This window comes from Macrosteles quadrilineatus, unplaced genomic scaffold (assembly GCF_028750875.1).
Source record: "Macrosteles quadrilineatus isolate MER2022 unplaced genomic scaffold, UCM_ALF_1.0 Scaffold_6__1_contigs__length_79288215, whole genome shotgun sequence".
Classification (NCBI taxonomy): Eukaryota; Metazoa; Arthropoda; class Insecta; order Hemiptera; family Cicadellidae; genus Macrosteles; species Macrosteles quadrilineatus.
The window spans coordinates 41,831,161-41,845,349 of NW_026542599.1; the positions used below are offsets into that span (position 1 = coordinate 41,831,161).

Here is a 14,189-nt window from a genome sequence, read left to right on the forward strand (position 1 = left end):
TATTATTAATTATGTTTACGAAATATATGAGGTTTTAAACAACAAAAAATAGTTATAACCAGCTAGTGTCCAGCAAAATTCATCAGGAATAATCCATGCGTTGGTCCATTATAACCAAAGTAGGGTTGCAAAATTTGTTGCAACTATACTCGTGCGTTAAAGACCTATTTTCCAGACTAGTGACGTAGTGCACCATAATGTAGAAGCTGCCGAGATGACGTTTGTAGACTGCTAATATCTAACATCAGCTGGTTCTTGATTACAAGTACATTGATCCAGGACAACTGGGACCAGTTTCAAACCGTCCAAAAGCTAATATTCTGAGGATCGAACTGGCGTTCTTTGTATTCTTCGGCAATCATATTGATAGCTAGCATTTTTTAAGGAAATATGCCATATTGGTTATATTTTAAAAGGATGTGGAAATAAACAATTATTAAGGATATTTTACGAGTTTAATTCTTAGCTAACTTATCTATTTGGTTTTTTGTCAGGTACTAGTATTGAAGTTCCCTCTGCACTCGATGTGAACAGATGGTACTTTTGCTGGAGCAGCAATAATATTCTGAAATCAAAAAAACAGACAATTTGACAAACACTGTATGTACAAAAAATAGCTTAATATAAGGTGTTTTTGTGAACAATTTCAATGGTTTTTTTAATCAATTATTAGTTATCAAATTTAATTGATATGGGGATGCCACCTGAGTGGGTATTGAAATTTTTATTTTATTTAAAACAACGATGTACCATGTACTGTTCTATCCTTCTTAAAAATGGTTTAGGAATCTGTTTATGTGATTGTTAAGATTCGATAATAAATATGGTAAACGGATAAGCATTGTACGTTTGTATTCTGTGTGATATTTATTTCAACTTAAACATAAATACGTGTTATCTAATCAAACGTTTTATTTTGCAAGCAAAACTAATAGATACGAGTATTTAAGTATTTTGAAGATAAAAAAAGAGTTTCACCCAACATCCAGGAAAGTTTTTTAATTTTACTTCAAAAAAATCTGCAAATTCAAGAATTTAGGAAAGCTTTTTGACATATTTCTCTTTTTGAGTATTGTAAAGTTTATGTAATATCGATACTAGCCCTAATGGGATAAAACAGTGAGCTAAAAATATCAAATTTCGTTTAAATGTCCTATGAATAAATCTAGAAGAAGGATAAATTCATTAGCAACAACTTATAAAGTTAAACATTATTTAAGGATGCTATTTACAACATACCTCTTCATCATGAGGAAAGGGTCTTCCCTTCCTCTGTATGCAGAGCATTGCCACATAACATCATGATATCGTGCAGTTTTTGTCCAGAGTATTCTTCTCCGTGGACTGAGGGTTCATCGCTTGCCTTCTCTTTGCCACGGCCACCGCGTCGTTGGGGACGTAAGATATCCTCACTCCTCCATAGGCTCTTCGTGGCGGCAACTGATACGCCGACTGATCATCACTGCTTGAACTGGAAGAACACGTGGAGCAAGTGCTGCTTGAATCATCAAAGTCTTTGTAAATGTCAAACTTGTTCTTGTATTTCCTCCTGTTCTTTTTTCTTCTTCGGTCATCACAATGCTTCTTCTCACGAGGAGTCGCTGGAGAAGAGCCTCCTTGAAATCTAACACTTCTGTTCTTCCTAGGAGAAACTTCTTTTTCTGAACTTGTACTTTTTCTATGAAAGTTTGCGTCTTCACTAGAATCACTTAGATAATTGTTATCGTTCACAATTACATTAGTCTCTATTTCTTTATCTTCGGCCTTTGTCAGTATAGGTTCTTCATGACTGTCTACATTAGTAATTACAGTTGTCGGAGCTGACTTTTTAATCTCTTTGAAAACTTCAGAGTCTACAGTAGTTGGTGGATTTCCTAAAATTAGGCTTTTGAATTCTGGTTTGAGATTTAAAAAATCGTTTCCTTCAATTACTATCCTGTCGATGTTCAAGTGGGAAGATTCAACTACCTGATCCTTAATTACTAAATGTTCTACTTGAGATTCTATAGTTACTTGTGAAGGCAAGTTTTCAAGATATTTATTGACTGGTTGACAAAGGGTGTTCATTAAAGCTGAATAGTGGTTCGATATTTCTTTTGATGTTGTAATATTTTCAAGCCTATTTACTCTGGATTCTTTTAAAACCTTAGAATGCACGTCATCATGTAATCTAGTGAGCCCTTCAGTTATTTGAGGTAGACATGAAGGCGTTGGACTTGAAGGTGGTAGAGGTGGAAGCCTTCTTGTGTTAGGGTTGTAAGATATCCTTTCAGAGACTACAGGCGGCTTCACTATTGGAATCTCCTTCATGGAGGTAGTTGAAGATGAACTCAGAAAGTGGTATTGGCTCTCAGGAGGCAGCCGATCCAATTCCCTAGAGAAAGATAAATGCTTTTAATTCAATTGAGTAAGTAGGAGTTTGATTCATCTGTAAATGGAAACAAAAGATAAAGCTTAGCACTGTATCTAGCATTCCAAACCCTAATATCAACCTGTTACTGAAATCAACAGTGTTTGGTTAACTACTTTAATGAGAGTAATAACATTTCATCAGAGTAATATTACTCCTCAATCCTCATTTATAACTTTTATAATTTACAGCATCCGATTTTCACCTGAATCAATATTGAAAACTAGCAGAGTACCCGTCCTTCGTACGGGGTTGGCATATAAGTATAAAATGCTTATTGCAGTTATGGGTGAGGACATGGATTAAGAAAGTTTGGTTCTTTTGTTCTACCACTGCCCCTGAACCATAGAAAAAAGTAAAGGTCTCATTGTGTACCACAGCTTTTTGTGGCTAGTTGGTTCAAATTAGCTGTTGTCATAAATGCAAAAAAATAATAGTGCTGCACCCTGTAGGTAAACCTTAAATCCTGTTAAAGCTATTTAATATCATAGAGCTAACTTGTGCAGTTGAAACAGCTGGCAAAATTCTTTAATTCCTTTTGGATATATTTTTATCAAATTTGGCAAATTTATTTATTCTATACTAAGCTAATAGTATTTTCCTAAAATCACCCTTCGTATCCCTCCCTGTAGCTAGATACTCGTTAAACCTAATTTTATTGAATTAGATTTAGTTGAAAATAGGCTGCAGGTTTGCTGGGGTGGGGGTATTATGGAATTGCAATTGATAGAGAAAGACGACTTTGTGGTAGTACATGATCTACATGATCTAAGTTAAGATACTAAAAAAATCAATCCTGTCGGTCCCAATTAGTAGCGTCGGTCACTTAAAAATTTGACTGGTGCTACTGCAACCAGCGCTACTATTCGTATTCGCTAGCAGCTATACCCGTGCCTTGCAATGGGGTTAGTATGCAAAAGAGTTAATGCTGGTTCTTTGAAAATGCCAAATGGTTTCACTCCCTACCATTTATTTTAGAAACAAAATTGAACTGTATTGGCCTACTTAACTTTATAATAGTAATAGGTCTAGTACTTGTTTGTTAACTCATACTGTGAATACTTATTTAGGCTACCTAGGATACAAAACCAATGATATATTTCAAGGTATAATAAAAGAACCTGTTTAATGGTTTGGACTGTAAACGAATAGCTATCACAATAGTTCCAAACCTGTCAATAGTGTATAGTATTTGACACCATTCCATGTACTGATTTATGTACAATATGAAATAAAGACGATTTGATTTGATTTGATTTGAGTGTAGTTTTCTAACATATTTTAGGGAAATGACAATCAGGCAAATGGAAATTCGCTAGTCTATAGGTTGGCTGCAGCAGGGATATTAAATTACTCTTTACACAAAAATAAATCTAAAACATAATTCTCATACAACTCAGGATAAGGGCCTAGGTTGATACAGCAATGATTGTAGAATCTTAATTATTTCCTTTATCCATGAATTAGGCCTATTTCTTTTTCAATGAAATATTCACTGTAAAATATTATTACAGCATATCACAAATATTAAAACAGACTCAGTATAATAGCTGTCAATGATAATAGATTATAAAAATAAACAAATTATGTAACTGAATGAATCCTATTATAATGAAATGACATTAACATATGGTTTGACAGCTCCATTTAAGTAATGTTAAATAATGTTTACATTTAGGCTAGTGACATCATTATTTTAAATTTATAATCCTTACCCTCTCTGTTCTAATATTCATGCAGTATTTAAATGAATGTTTGAACCAGCTGTATGGAATTGTAAAATCAAAATTAATTTGACAGTTAGTACTGCTTGTTTACATTTTGAAACTTTGTAGGTTTGTTCTTTGTTACCATGGATACCATCAATCAAAATTTACTTTGAAATCTCTCACCTCCGATTTTTGAAAGCCCACGGGGCATAGCCCTAGGACAATATTGAGGCGGGAATAGTTCTATATGTATCCTCGGAACTGTAGCTTCATGTGTGTGCAATTTGAGCCCAATAGGTTCAGTAGTTTTTGAGATTAGCTCATACAAACACACACAGACACCACCTCTTCTTTATAATAGTATAAGATAAGATAACATCAATTACATTTTTACATTAGAATTGTAAATGACATCATGTTTGTTCACCATATTTGTTGTAGTGTCATATTCGTTGTACCACTAGAACTTAGTTAGTTAAATGAATCTTCACGAAATATTACCAAAGTATAAAATTGTATACACTATTCCTCCTGGAAAGGACAAGGAATACTCAGTAGACATAAAGAACCTCCAAACTATTTACATGATATTCAAATCTACTAAGGTTTCTCCTCCTGACTCTGAGACAATGTTTTTTTTTTTACCAAAAACAGCTTACTTTTCTCTCCACGAAATATCTGCCTCATATCCCAAATTTGTTTGTGCGTAATTCGTGGACTCCTGACTTGGTATAGGTGGAAGAGCCCGATGCCTCTGACATTTCTCAGGGAATCTTCGAATGATCTTCTTGTAAGGCCTCACTCCTCTGCTGGGAGTCACGGCTGTAATGCAAGACTTGAGGGGAGTGTTTTCACTGGCCAAGCTGGTGGTGAGTTTAGTAGACACTAGAGAGGGAGTGAAACCAATGACGTCTCCAGGTAATGGAAGCTCTCTGAGACGGTCCGAGGGTGTTGGTGGTTCTCCCTTGCTACAGGCTATGCTGCAGTAGATCGCCCCTCTCCTAGGCAGGAACGGTCGCCCCAGCAGAGATGACCTACAGGTGTGACAACAGAAACACTTCTCTGTGGCATGCCAGTGCTGGCCGTCGTGTGACATTTGACCTGTGGACAAAAGCAAATATGATAGTTATGCTGGAAATAGTTTTGTGATGTTTTGCACTAATTTGATAGTAGTTTAACCGCATTGCCATAAACGTCTACACAGTAGAATCCAATAAAGCAAATTTGAGCTCAATAGAACAACTGAGTAAAAAAATGGTAGCCGCTGGAAGATGCAAAGGAAGATTCACGATATTTGAAAGGCTGCCATTTTTTACTCATTTGTCCGTTTGAGTTCGGGTTTTCAGCAATGTGTTCTGCCAAATACCCTTATCATCAGGCAAGATTGTCATCATGCATTTGTTACTCTTAATAATTTAAGCCAAAATAGTTTCACTCGACAATTCTTACCATGATCAACTCTGATAGGTTCTCCACAAGAGTCGCAATACTCAGCAAACATGGCGTCAAAGCAGGCAAGACAGTAAGGTCTGCCGTCCCTCATGATGTATCTCTGACCTCCCAGCTGTAAGTCACACTCCAGACAGGCAAAGTGCTTCATGTGCCAAGCTCGGCCCTCCGCCTCTGTACACTCGTCCGCTAGGATTATCTGAAAATTTAGTAAACTGTGAGTTTCTTATCGTACTTATCTAATCTTTACTCCTCCAAAGTCGTGGAAACACGTATGTAATTTTTTTTTCATCAAAGGCTGGAGAACTCAAGGAAACCAGTGCAGAAGGCAAGAAATAGAGGGATTGCCTATAGACACATTAAAGAGGAATGTGAAAATAGAAGGAAAAATCCATGCAGGTAATTCAGTATTCCTATCTTAAATAGTTTGCGAACATAGTTTTGAAATTTGTGATCAAAATTAATTTTGGTATTAGAGCACCCAAATTGCATGACATATTTTCAACAGCTATACCAGTAACGTTCAGCCTAGAACTGTCATTGGAAAACAAAAATGTATTCCGTTTCTTAGGAGCTGGTAAAAGAAAAAAAATTTACGTCATATCATCTCAGTAGTTATTGACGACTTTATTACCTCGTCACAGGCAGAACAACGAGGCTTGAGTGTTTCAGCATGATGCCGCCCGCAGTACAACTTGTTGTCTTTGTAGAAGTAGATGAGATCTACCAGCAACTCCTTGCAGACACTACAGACAAAGCAGCCAGGGTGCCAGCAACAGTTGGGTCCAGCACGAGAGGCAAACACTGACATGTCTCCTGTAGATAGTCTCTCATCACACTGTAACACAAGCAGTACATAGTGATGAGATCTACCAGCAACTCCTTGCAGACACTACAGACAAAGCAGCCAGGGTGCCAGCAACAGTTGGGTCCAGCACGAGAGGCAAACACTGACATGTCTCCTGTAGATAGTCTCTCATCACACTGTAACACAAGCAGTACATAGTGATGAGATCTACAAGCAACTCCTTGCAGACACTACAGACAAAGCAGCCAGGGTGCCATCAACAGTTGGGTCCAGCACGAGAGGCAAACACTGACATGTCTCCTGTAGATAGTCTCTCATCACACTGTAACACAAGCAGTACATAGTGATGAGATCTACCAGCAACTCCTTGCAGACACTACAGACAAAGCAGCCAGGGTGCCAGCAACAGTTGGGTCCAGCACGAGAGGCAAACACTGACATGTCTCCTGTAGATAGTCTCTCATCACACTGTAACACAAGCAGTACATAGTGATGAGATCTACCAGCAACTCCTTGCAGACACTACAGACAAAGCAGCCAGGGTGCCAGCAACAGTTGGGTCCAGCACGAGAGGCAAACACTGACATGTCTCCTGTAGATAGTCTCTCATTACACTGTAACACAAGCAGTACATAGTGATGAGATCTACCGGCAACTCCTTGCAGACACTACAGACAAAGCAGCCAGGGTGCCAGCAACAGTTGGGCCCAGCACGAGAGGCAAACACTGACATGTCTCCTGTAGATAGTCTCTCATCACACTGTAACACAAGCAGTACATAGTGATGAGATCTACCAGCAACTCCTTGGAGACACTACAGACAAAGCAGCCAGGGTGCCAGTAACAGTTGGGCCCAGCACGAGAGGCAAACACTGACATGTCTCCTGTAGATAGTCTCTCATCACACTGTAACACAATCAGTACATAGTGATGAGATCTACCAGCAACTCCTTGGAGACACTACAGACAAAGCAGCCAGGGTGCCAGCAACAGTTGGGCCCAGCACGAGAGGCAAACACTGACATGTCTCCTGTAGATAGTCTCTCATCACACTGTAACACAAGCAGTACATAGTGATGAGATCTACCAGCAACTCCTTGCAGATACTACAGACAAAGCAGCCAGGGTGCCAGCAACAGTTGGGCCCAGCACGAGAGGCAAATACTGACATGTCTCCTGTAGATAGTCTCTCATCACACTGTAACACAAGCAGTACATAGTGCTGAGATCTACCAGCAACTCCTTGGAGACACTACAGACAAAGCAGCCAGGGTGCCAGTAACAGTTGGGCCCAGCACGAGAGGCAAATACTCTCATGTCTCCTGTAGATAGTCTATCGTCACACTGTAACACAAGCAGTACATAGTGATGAGATCTACCAGCAACTCCTTGGAGACACTACAGACAAAGCAGCCAGGGTGCCAGCAACAGTTGGGTCCAGCACGAGAGGCAAACACTGACATGTCTCCTGTAGATAGTCTCTCATCACACTGTAACACAAGCAGTACATAGTGATGAGATCTACCAGCAACTCCTTGGAGACACTACAGACAAAGCAGCCAGGGTGCCAGCAACAGTTGGGCCCAGCACGAGAGGCAAACACTGACATGTCTCCTGTAGATAGTCTCTCATCACACTGTAACACAAGCAGTACATAGTGATGAGATCTACCAGCAACTCCTTGCAGACACTACAGACAAAGCAGCCAGGGTGCCAGCAACAGTTGGGCCCAGCACGAGAGGCAAACACTGACATGTCTCCTGTAGATAGTCTCTCATCACACTGTAACACAAGCAGTACATAGTGATGAGATCTACCAGCAACTCCTTGCAGACACTACAGACAAAGCAGCCAGGGTGCCAGCAACAGTTGGGCCCAGCACGAGAGGCAAACACTGACATGTCTCCTGTAGATAGTCTCTCATTACACTGTAACACAAGCAGTACATAGTGATGAGATCTACCAGCAACTACTTGCAGACACTACAGACAAAGCAGCCAGGGTGCCAGCAACAGTTGGGCCCAGCACGAGAGGCAAACACTGACATGTCTCCTGTAGATAGTCTCTCATCACACTGTAACACAAGCAGTACATAGTGATGAGATCTACCAGCAACTCCTTGCAGACACTACAGACAAAGCAGCCAGGGTGCCAGCAACAGTTGGGCCCAGCACGAGAGGCAAACACTGACATGTCTCCTGTAGATAGTCTCTCATCACACTGTAACACAAGCAGTACATAGTGATGAGATCTACCAGCAACTACTTGCAGACACTACAGACAAAGCAGCCAGGGTGCCAGCAACAGTTGGGCCCAGCACGAGAGGCAAACACTGACATGTCTCCTGTAGATAGTCTCTCATCACACTGTAACACAAGAACAGCTGTATTGATGAGATGTACTAGCATGTAGGGTAATGGTCTGAATATAAGGTTGCAGTTACTAAGTGGCTTTAGATTTTTTTACCACACTAAATATTACTGAGTTATCGTCAATGAATACAAAGCGCTTGCTATAGAAGTTTATGACCTACCCCTTCACATGGCATGGGGGCGACGAGTTGTCTCACAGCTCCTCTCCCGAGCGCTTCCCTCTTCCTCTGTGCAGAGAAGAGTTTCAATTCCTTTCGTTCCTCTTCAGAAGGACTGTGGCAGTATCGGACCTCGTTGTCATGCGGAGGCAACTGATGCAGCAACTGTCGAACTCTGTGTCTCTCCCCTGCTGAGTTGACATACGGTACCTTGTCCTCGGGTAGAGATGAGAAGTACAAGTGTACCTACAACATCAAGTATCATGTCAGAGAATGAGACAGTCATGAGGAGGCAACTGATGCAGCAACTGTCGGACTCTGTGTCTCTCCCCTGCTGAGTTGACATACGGTACCTTGTCCTCGGGTAGAGATGAGAAGTACAAGTGTACCTACAACATCAAGTATCATGTCAGAGAATGTGAGAGTCTTGAGGAGGCAACTGATGCATTGTGTCTCTTTCCTGCTGAGTTGACGTATGGTACCTTGTACTCGAGAATGTTGATATAATAAATTTGTAAGGAATGTGAATATCTGAAAAATATGGGTAAAAGTTTAAGTAAAAATTACACCCCCCCCCCTCCCTTGCTGCCCTTACTGACGGTGAAATTAATTAATTTGACTATTTGATCAAATTTAAAACCATCTAACTCATAAAGATTAAAAACAGAGCATTTAATTAGAACATCTAATTCCAAGCCAAGCTCTTTCAAATTCCAAACGAAGAACTGTCTTCGTTCAACTGTATTTTATGGCAAATCTTATCTTCGGATCAGCTTAAGAGTACGCGAGAGGAAGGAGTTCTACAGCGACTTTGTTCCGATTAGCGTTTATAATTAGTGAGACAAGGCTGAGAAACAGAGCTATCAGAAGGCAAATCTCCGACATGTGAATGTAATAAACAGGGATCGCAACAATTATGTCAGTAGCTACACGGAGGCCGACTTGTCATTAACTGATAGCCACTTTGGAACATACTTCCATTACGGGCTGTTATGGAGGTTTATGTCGTTCTAATTGACACAGCTGCTACTTTGACTCTTCGAACTTCCCATCAATACTAAAGGTACTCTGCTTACTTGATTGTAGTTAGTTTAGAGTAGTTAAGGATCCTGATGTGTATTAGTGAGAATTATTTGAGCGTGGACAATAGGGAAGAGGCATGAATGATGATGACCTCTTTGGAAATAACTTTAATTTGGGTAAAAAGTTGTAATGCAGAAGTCTGTTCCCTTATTTGCGTAATGCTTTGCTCGTATTGTTGTCAACACTATAATAGTAACAATATATCTTGACGTGTTGCCAAATTCAGTGGAGAGTTACGTAGTAAATACCCACTTTACTTTATTGTCAGTTACTCTTCTCCAGAACATTCATCTGCCAGTTCTTTACTAAGCTCATATGATTTGTTTTTGTTTGCGCAGGTGAAATGTTAACATCTTGACAGTAACTCAACCTTCCTATTAGACTTATTGTTCGGAAAATCGCCGGAAGTTGCACCGCAACAATGTGAGATCTCAGCTGATTATAATGTTCAACGTCACTAGTAGTTTCCGCTTGGCGCCTAACGAGAGTCTGACGTTGAAATGTCATTAGTTGAGTCTTCAGTTACATGACATCAGGTTTGTACGAGTCATACACACTAGCGAACCTGGTGAGATAAACTGCTCCCATTACAACAACGGGACTGTCTGCAGATTACCGGCGATGTCGTGTCAGTAGTAACTCGGAATGTGTGGTCTCCTCGCGAAGAAAACATTTCAGTGAAGCAGTAATAAACAATGACGAAGTACAAACTTATAACTGATTAATGGCTTCTTGGTGCTACCAACAAATTGATTCTAATTAGAATCTGTCACTGCTTTGACAAGTTTTATATTAGTTTCTTAAACTGTGAGCCCAAACATTGATCAAACCGACATTCCAAAATGGATAACAAGACTACTCCAGAAGTTAATCAACTCGTGTTGACAATCCCACAATCCCAGCTCCAATCAGACCACGCAAGGTAGAAACAAACATTTCGATTCCCTAATTGAAAGTTCACCCCGGGCCGAACCTCCACGTACGCCGTCGGTGTTAGCATAATAAGACAGTCTATAATCACACGCTACGAACCGGGTCCTAATCTTATAATCGCCGAACTTTCTGATTACACAGGCCTGTAGTGTTTGGTATAAAATAAAAAGTCGGAATATAATGTGAAATTGATTGGACCCTAGGTGGGGCCGGATGAATTATAGCTTAATCCGGATAGACAAGATCGTACGTAATTGTACGCCATTTTGATATCCCGTTAATTTATCGGCTCTCATTATTCAAGCCGTCAGATTTGTTGCGTTTTTGTTTTCTTATCGCCGCCGGATTCCACAGTAAACACCATTGTGATCTTTAATGGTCGCATGTTAATGAGCCCGTACCCACCCCTGGCAGTCTGTTCTACGTAGGATTCAACTGGTGCGTGTTAGAGTCCAGCGCCCAGCGGCTAGCGGCTAGCAGACGTGGATGCATTATTCATAATCACTTGTTTCTGAACCTCCGGAGAATGTAGCAAGTACCCACGGAGATTATCTTAGACCTGGTTTGTATTTTGTAGTAGATGTCTAAGTGGCCATAAAACTAACTGAAAGATACCTCACGTACGTTTGGCAGTTCCACATACTGCTTTACGAAACTATTGGCATGGTTTTTACCGATTGCCAGACTTGATATCATGGAATTTGAGTTACTAGAGGTCGTCCAGTGGTCGAAACTCGACCAAAAATACGTAATGTACTTATTTATCTATTTTCACCCCACACTGTAAATGAAAAATGTGATTTGAGTTTCTTCCATTTGTTTTGGTTTTCTGTTTATATTTCGTTGTTATTTCGTTACCAGCATGGCAACGCATAAGATCCATGTTAATATTTTCAAATTTTTAAACTCATTTTTTGTGCTTATCTTTGAGCCTATTTAAATTTATAAAGGTATTCTGCACACCTACAGGAAAATAGTTTTCTAACGGTATGCGTGGATTTTACCTACGATGAACACGAGCTGAGAAAAAAGGTTTTAAAGAAACATGCTTGCCTATTAATATATAGACTAGAGGTCGTCCAGTGGTCGAAACTCGACCAAAAATATGTAATGTACAGACTTCTTTATTTTCATTCCACACTTTGAATAGAACATGTGATTGGAGTTTCTTCTATTTGTTTTGATTTCCTGTTTATATTTCGTTGCTATTTCGTCACCGGCATGGCAACTCATAATATCCATGTTAAATTTTTCAAAATTTTAAATTCATTTTTTGTGCTTATTTTTGAGCCTATTTTAATTTATAAAGGGATTCTGCACACCTACAGGAAAATAGCTTTCTAACAGTATGCGTAGATTTTCCCTACGATGCACACGAGCTGAGAAAAAAGGTTTTAAAGAAACATGCTTGCCTATTAATATATAGATAGATTCTTAGGTAATTAATTGTGCACGTAGGTCTATTGCAGGAACTCATTTCCCGTTAAATCCCAGATCTTAAATGAACCCAGAGACCTTTACATTTTTATCTACAATTTATCCAAAGGGATCTTGGCACATACTATACAGGACGAGGCATTTCAAACCATACGAGGAATTCGGCATCCTCCTCTTCACAGTATTTTCTATTCAAGAAACACTTGACTGGAATTTACTTCTTGTTATGTACCCAAGGAAGACCTAGATTTCAATTGGTTTACTATTGAAATTTCTCAAACCTTCTACACTTTCCTTCTAGAATCCCAACAATTGAAGAGATAACAAAAACTATCCTTAAAATCTACACTAAAAAATAACTTTTATTATTAAATATGATTCATTCCACGGTCAATTTTATATTATCTTTGCATTTATTACGTATTCTGCGAAACTTTCGCAACCCTAAGAGCCAGGTAACCTAACCTCCTCCGGAACCCGACTGGACAGACCGGCCACAAGATGGCCGCCTCTTGGTCTGTTATTATTATGATTATTGTGGCCCAGGGAGTGGAGAGCGGCCGCGGACGAGACAAATTACTGTAAAATCGTGTAATAAGTTAAAGACCGGCTGCAGTTGGACGACAGTATGACAGGACTTGGACCATGCTAGGTTTATGGGGCGGAACATTCCTGTGTCTGAGAAGATGCTGACAATTGCAGTCAGCAGAAAAGTTATCCAATGCGATGTGACAACTAGTACTACTTGTGTGAAAAATACAATCTATACTAGAAAGATGCCATGGTGGAATGACAGAAAAACTGTATTTTTAGGTTAATCATTTTGCAGAGAAAGAGACGTTTTGTTGATGTCATGGAAATCAACCTTTATTTTACTAAATATCATTACAATCTATGTTCTTTTGTCTTTCTGGGTCTGAGACTATTGAAATGAAACATTACTCTCGTAGAATAAAACGTTTTTAATCCATGGGTTTCAGACTGGGATATGTGAGATAGGTAGAAGCAAAATTTGTAAGTTAAGTATCAGTATGGATACGAGACAGAATAAACAATAAAATACATACTTGCCCATTGTTCCTCGATTCAGGGAAATCATACTACAATAGTTATTTGTGCAACTAGTGAGCAATAGCACTTTGCACTCGAGTTGCACATTATATTTTTCATACAGTTACTATAAAACAAATAAATTGGTAAAGAAACGTGAAATATTTTTACACAGAAGTGAACTTTTAATAATATTACATTTAATGATACAACAGTACAACAGCTGACCAGCTGATTTACAGCCAGTGCTGCCAACGTATTTCGCGCACATACGACCTTGTCTGCATGTTACGCGCTCACTATTTCGTGCCTTCACGTTGCAAATCTGGAGTGAGTGAGACAAAGCATAGAGTGAGACAATGTTAACATTGTCTCACTGATGAGCGAATTGGCCACTTTGCTTTCTCAAATCAGTGAGAGAACATGTACATTGTTAGGTAACTGTAGGAAAATGATATTTTCATCATCCTGTCCAGAAAACAGCCGTTCTCTAAATCAACCGTAAAATTGTCTCTATCACGTTCTTATTTTATTAATATTCTTTACAATAAGCAATCAACTTAATTTTCTTGTCTTTATGTATTACAATAAGCAATCAACTTACTTTGAGGACGTTTTCCTAACATTTACCTCCCAGCTGTCTTTCCCTGTACCTCCCACAAGTCTAACTTCACGCTGTTGGATCAGGAAACACTAATTTAAAATCCATCGAAATTTACTTAAAATACAGGAGCAATTTACAAATTAGAAACGCTCGAAATTAGACACCTCGTCAGAACG

At 39.3% G+C, this 14,189-nt stretch overlaps 1 protein-coding gene across 1 annotated transcript in view; it reads right to left on the bottom strand.

The window, feature by feature from the left end:
* Positions 1 to 446: 446 nt before the first annotated feature.
* LOC128997488 (protein prickle-like) overlaps positions 447 to 14,189 on the bottom strand; it is a 38,219-nt gene continuing 24,476 nt past the window's right edge. The window contains exons 3-8 of the mRNA XM_054423127.1: positions 8,910 to 9,152; positions 6,203 to 6,406; positions 5,569 to 5,767; positions 4,779 to 5,220; positions 1,240 to 2,374; positions 447 to 565 (exon numbers count right to left, since the gene is read on the bottom strand). Coding sequence (XP_054279102.1) covers positions 1,300 to 2,374; positions 4,779 to 5,220; positions 5,569 to 5,767; positions 6,203 to 6,406; positions 8,910 to 9,152 — 2,163 coding nt within the window. The 3' untranslated portion in view covers positions 447 to 565; positions 1,240 to 1,299. The remainder of the gene's footprint in view (positions 566 to 1,239; positions 2,375 to 4,778; positions 5,221 to 5,568; positions 5,768 to 6,202; positions 6,407 to 8,909; positions 9,153 to 14,189) is intronic.